The 5,101-nt window shown below is 38.6% G+C and overlaps 1 protein-coding gene across 1 annotated transcript in view; it reads right to left on the bottom strand.

Annotated features, from left to right (window-relative positions):
- LOC114039723 (serine/threonine-protein phosphatase 2A catalytic subunit beta isoform-like) overlaps positions 1–1,944 on the bottom strand; it is an 8,293-nt gene extending 6,349 nt beyond the window's left edge. Inside the window, exon 1 of the mRNA XM_027857578.1 lies at positions 908–1,944. Within this exon, the coding sequence (XP_027713379.1) occupies positions 908–1,944 (1,037 nt within the window). The remainder of the gene's footprint in view (positions 1–907) is intronic.
- Between the last annotated feature and the right edge of the window lie 3,157 nt (positions 1,945–5,101).

Raw genomic sequence — 5,101 nt, 5'->3', positions numbered from 1 at the left:
AGAGAGAGAGAGAGAGAGAGAGAGAGAGAGAGAGAGGAGAGAGAGAGAGGCTCTTAAATGTTTTTTGATTGCCAGGAAAAAAATAAGGAGAGAGAGAGAGAGAGAGAGAGAGAGAGAGAGAGAGAGAGAGAGAGAGAGAGATATCTAAAGTAATGCACCTAGAATGTTGGTTGAATCCCTGGATAATACCCACAAAATTAGGCATGCATGGATCAGGGACCTTTATAGGGCTGCCCACACCATTTGAATGGGACTCCAAAAAGATATTGAAGTAAGACATTTAAACATAAGGTATGTTTAGGGTTAAAGTTAGGGTTAAAAAAGTCACACTTTTTAAGTACTTTTTTTCTATGTGCTTATTTCCAAGGGAGTCACTCAGTTATCTCCTAGAAAAAAATACGGTGCCTCTCACCTACTCTTCCTCCTTGGATAGCCTTTTGTTTTGTTTTGTTTTGGTGCTGACAACATTCCCTGATACATCACTGCATCATGCTTTCACCCATTTGAAGTCAGTTCAGTTAAATTTTTTTTCTTTTCTCTAGTTAAATTAGTTTCTGTATTTTGATAAAAGGGGAGGGATTGATATGACGAAAGTTTAAACAAAAATAATAAAGTAATTTTATAATTCATGCCAAACTCTATAACTGAAATTATATATTAAGTACCAAAAATGAAGGTATTGGTTACCTTTTTTTGATCAGTCCTGAAGAAAAAGAAAAGTTACTACAAAAACTATGTATAACAGGCAAACTTTTGAACTAACTGATTTCAGACAGTTGTGCTGTTATTTCATCCTCAGATTTAGCTCACTGCTCATTGTTATCATTATTATAAATATGGCCTATTTTGTCCCTGGATGGAATTTTATTCTGACACATTTCAAAGCACAGAACAAAATTAACTTCGTTTTTTAAAAATATTCTGCAAATACTCCCTGATATTTACCCCGGATTTTGCCCAAGGTTGTCTATAGGAAAAAGGTAGAAGTGGAATGCCGGGACACTTCCCTTGAGGTGCTTGGTCAAACTGTAGGAAGGAGTACTTTCTAGGATTATCCAGTTCCATGATAGCAGCCAGGTTCCCAAAACGGTTACAATAATTGGGTGCACTGAAAATGGTTACCACCTTTTCATTATGAGTCCAGAAGTAACCTTGCTCGACAAGTTGGTGACCCCGGGAAATCAGTGAAAGACCATTGGCCTGCCTAAATATTTGAGAAATGTCTGGTCCAAATGTGTGCCCAGCCCCTCTTGGAGAGGGCCTCCATCCCTCATTACTATATGGATCAGACCATAACAGATCACAGACTGGTCCACTCATGGGGACTTCTTTAAAACGATCCAAAGCTCTTATATGATCCAGGGTATCTATGGAGGGAGACAGACCCCCATGGACGCAAAATATCTGGCTGTCAACTAAAGCTGTAATGGGGAGATAATCGAAAAGGTTTGTAAAATATTTCCAGACATTGGCATTTCCATACTTCTTTTGGCATTCATCATAAAAACCATAAACTCGAGTAACATCTCGAGACTCGTGGTTTCCTCTCAATAATGTAATAGACTTTGGATATTGTACTTTTAAAGATACAAGTAAAGTCACAGTCTCCACTGAGTACAAGCCTCTGTCAACATAATCACCCAAAAAAAGGTAGCATTTGTCTGGTAAGTTCCCACCAATCGTAAAGATACGCAAAAGATCATGAAATTGACCATGGATATCGCCACAGACAATAACGGGACAAGAGACGTTCTGAACGTTTGACTCTTTCATTAGGACTTCCTTAGCCTTCTCGCATAGAGTGTGCACTTGCTTCTCGTTGAGGAGTTTACAATCTTTCAGCTGTTTTATCCATTGGTCCAACTCTTTGGTAAACATCTCCTTCATGGAAGAGTTTGCAGTCCCTGGTTGCCCAGCAACCCCTTTCCCCGGTCTCGACAGCATGTCCCCACTTTCTGTCCAGTCCTACCTGGCGGCTTCAAACTAGTCCTGTCCCTCCCTTGTAGGGGAGGGAAGGGAACGGAGGCCAACCACCTTCTGTCCGCGAGCCTCTCAGCCCCTCCTCCTCAGCTCTCGTGCTGTGCTGCGCTTGGCAAAGGCTTCAGGCTGGGCTGGACTGCGGGAAAGGGAGAGCTTGTGGAATTCATTCTTTTGATCTTTCATACGACTATGTGTGTGTGTGTGTGTGTGTGTATGTATATATATATAATATAATTTATATATATATATATACATATATATATAGTACCTACTATGTGCAAGAGAGGCAGTTTGGAATAACTGATAGGCAGAATGCTTCAACATACAGAAGATCTGTAATCATGTCCCACCTGGGACTCCCAAGGCAACTCTCTGAGACTGTCCTGGGCAGATGATGACCTGGTTTATTCTAGGGAAGTTCCTCAAATGAGAGGAGGAATACCTGTGAAATCATGAATGCATTCCCTGTCCCTACGATGTGTGAGACTGAGATCGGGTCAGGAGTTAGAACAAACAAAAACAAACAAAATCTAAATTAAATAGTCCTTGCATTCATGGAGCTAAGTGTAGGGGAAAACACAAATACAAGTAAGTAAACACAAAAGAAAAAAATTCAAAATAAATCCAGAGTAATGGGGGAGGGAGAGGAAGAATAGGTGGGGGCCACTACCAATTGGGGTTGGAGGGAAAGTGGTGATGAGAAAGAGCACTTCAGCTGAGCCTGGAAGAAAGTTAGGATTCTTCTTGGTGAAAGTGAGAAAGATATGGGGGCAAAACCTGTGAAAATACCAAGGAACTGGAGATGGAATGTCCTCTAGGAGGAACAGCAAATGGGCCACTTTACTGTGCCCACGTTGTCCCGATCTCTAGAGCTGAGGTTTTCAACTTGTGGTAGGACTTTTGGAGATTCTTTGGAGGTGGTATCAGTGAGGTCAAACTAATTTTATAATAATACTAAGACATCATTTGTATTTTAAAATCTCCCCCACACACATCCACATTTCCAACTACATTGGTGTGACTTGTATTTACATGGCAACAGACTGAATGCAGAAGCAGGTATGAGAAACCAGCTGTCTTCTATTAAGCCAGACATTAAAGAAATTTGAAAAAAATATATATATAAAGCTTTTGTGGGCAATTTCCAACTTGGATTCCTTGAGAGATCAGGGAGAACTTGATCCACCATGACTTCTTTAAGATTGTAAATCAAAAATAAAGACTGAAAGAAAAATTAATTTATTAGTGCACTAAGAAAAACTACTGGGGCTAGTTCTTAGACTGCACATTGGGTTTTTGATAGCTTTTTAGGTTCCCTTAGAGTACACAGTCAATCAATGGTTTGTCATGCCTTAGGGTCACAGGTTTTGCTAAAGGTCAGGTTCATTCCTGTAGGAAATGCATTTTTTCTGTGGTTAGTCTTTTCATAATTCCCTGTGTTGGCAGGAAGTATCTAATATGGTGTAGTCCCCTTCTAAAATTTAATCATTTTTGTTTATCTTGTCATAACCAATAGGGAGTCAAGTAAAATACAAACCCCATAGCTCTGTTTCCTTTGTTTTAGAGGTCACTTTTATCTTAGAGGAACATGTTTCCTCAAAATTCACTGGACCTTTGTTTTTCTTCATCCTCCAAAAGAGCAATGATGCTCTTCTTATTATTTTCATTTTGGAAAATATTGTTATTTTTTATGAAAAAAATTATTTTGGTTAACATGTAATAGGTTTAATTTTATTTTCAAACGAATTAATAAATATTTTAAAAATCTCTCAGCTGTGATTTCTAATATAGTAAATATTGCTAAATATAATTCACACAAACACATCAACTTTGTGGTATATAAAAAGACTCCTCAGTAATGTTTAAGAGTGTTAAGGGGTCCTGGAAACCCAAAAGTTTGAGAACTGCTGCTCTAAAAGAAAGGTGCCAGCCAGCATGCTATGTGGTTTCCCTGTGTAGGATGTGTATGAGGGCATGTCAGGAATAGAAAAGTTCAAAGCTGCACCACTGAAGGAAGTATCAGCTTCAGTGGATTAGCAGGTCCATTGCACTATGGAAGTATCTCATTCACCTTTATTGCTGACAATTTAACATTGTCAGTGCTGAAGTTCAGGAGAGATTTGCCTACATTTAACATTTGGCTCTGCTGAAACAATATATTTTAAGATTGCACCTGAGCTTAGAATTGTATAATGAAACTCCATATCTTTACCATAGAATGTTTCCTTTTTTCAACTATCTTTTTATCTGTCTCAAAATGGAAAAAAAGTTTTCCTTATGAAACTATATTTCTTAAGCTGTTCATAAATACTTTTGAACACTGCATTTTTTTGTGAACTCAAATTGAAATTTTCTACTTATTTATAAGTATTTTAATTCTGATAAGGAAGACTTTACAAATATTCCAACCAGACTACTAATGCTTGATTGAAGTAATCTTTACGCAAAATGTTTATCCTCTATCTAGGAAAATATACAGGCATTTAGTGTCTCAAGACTGTATCTACAATAATAGGAATAGAGAACTGATGTGATTTGATTGATGTGGGGAAGTTACAGATGAGGACATTCCACTCTAACATTTCAGTTCTGTACTTATTCTTCTCTTCATAGTTTTAGAGAATTGTCTGCACATATTGAAATGTTTAGTGACTTGCCCAAGGTCACACAGTCTATGTGTGTCATAGATAGGACCTGACTATAGATCACCCTGGCCCTGAGACTAATCATAATAATATCAATAGCTAGCAATTTATATAGTGCCTACTAAGTGCCAGACATCATGCTGAGTATTTTACAAATACCTCATTAGATTCTCACAACAACCCTGGGAGGTAGGTGCTATTATTATCCCCCTTTTATGGTTGGGGAGACTGAGGCCAACAGAGGTTAAGAACTTACCCAAGATCACACAGCTATTCTTCAAGGTCAAATATGATCTCAGGACTTCTTGACTCCATATCCAATGATCTATCCACTGTGCTACCTAGCTGCTTCCTAGATGTCTGTCTAGTACCTACATATAATATTCTATATGTCCGGGGGAAGGAAGGATAGACGGGGGAAAGGAGGAGGAGAAGGAAGAGGAGGAGCTGCTAGGTGGCACAATGGATAGAGTGCC

Source organism: Vombatus ursinus, unplaced genomic scaffold (genome assembly GCF_900497805.2).
Source record: "Vombatus ursinus unplaced genomic scaffold, bare-nosed wombat genome assembly UNPS02012179.1, whole genome shotgun sequence".
In the NCBI taxonomy this organism is placed as follows: domain Eukaryota; kingdom Metazoa; phylum Chordata; class Mammalia; order Diprotodontia; family Vombatidae; genus Vombatus; species Vombatus ursinus.
Note: the sequence above shows the minus strand (reverse complement) of the source record. Positions and strands in the feature narration are given on the sequence as shown.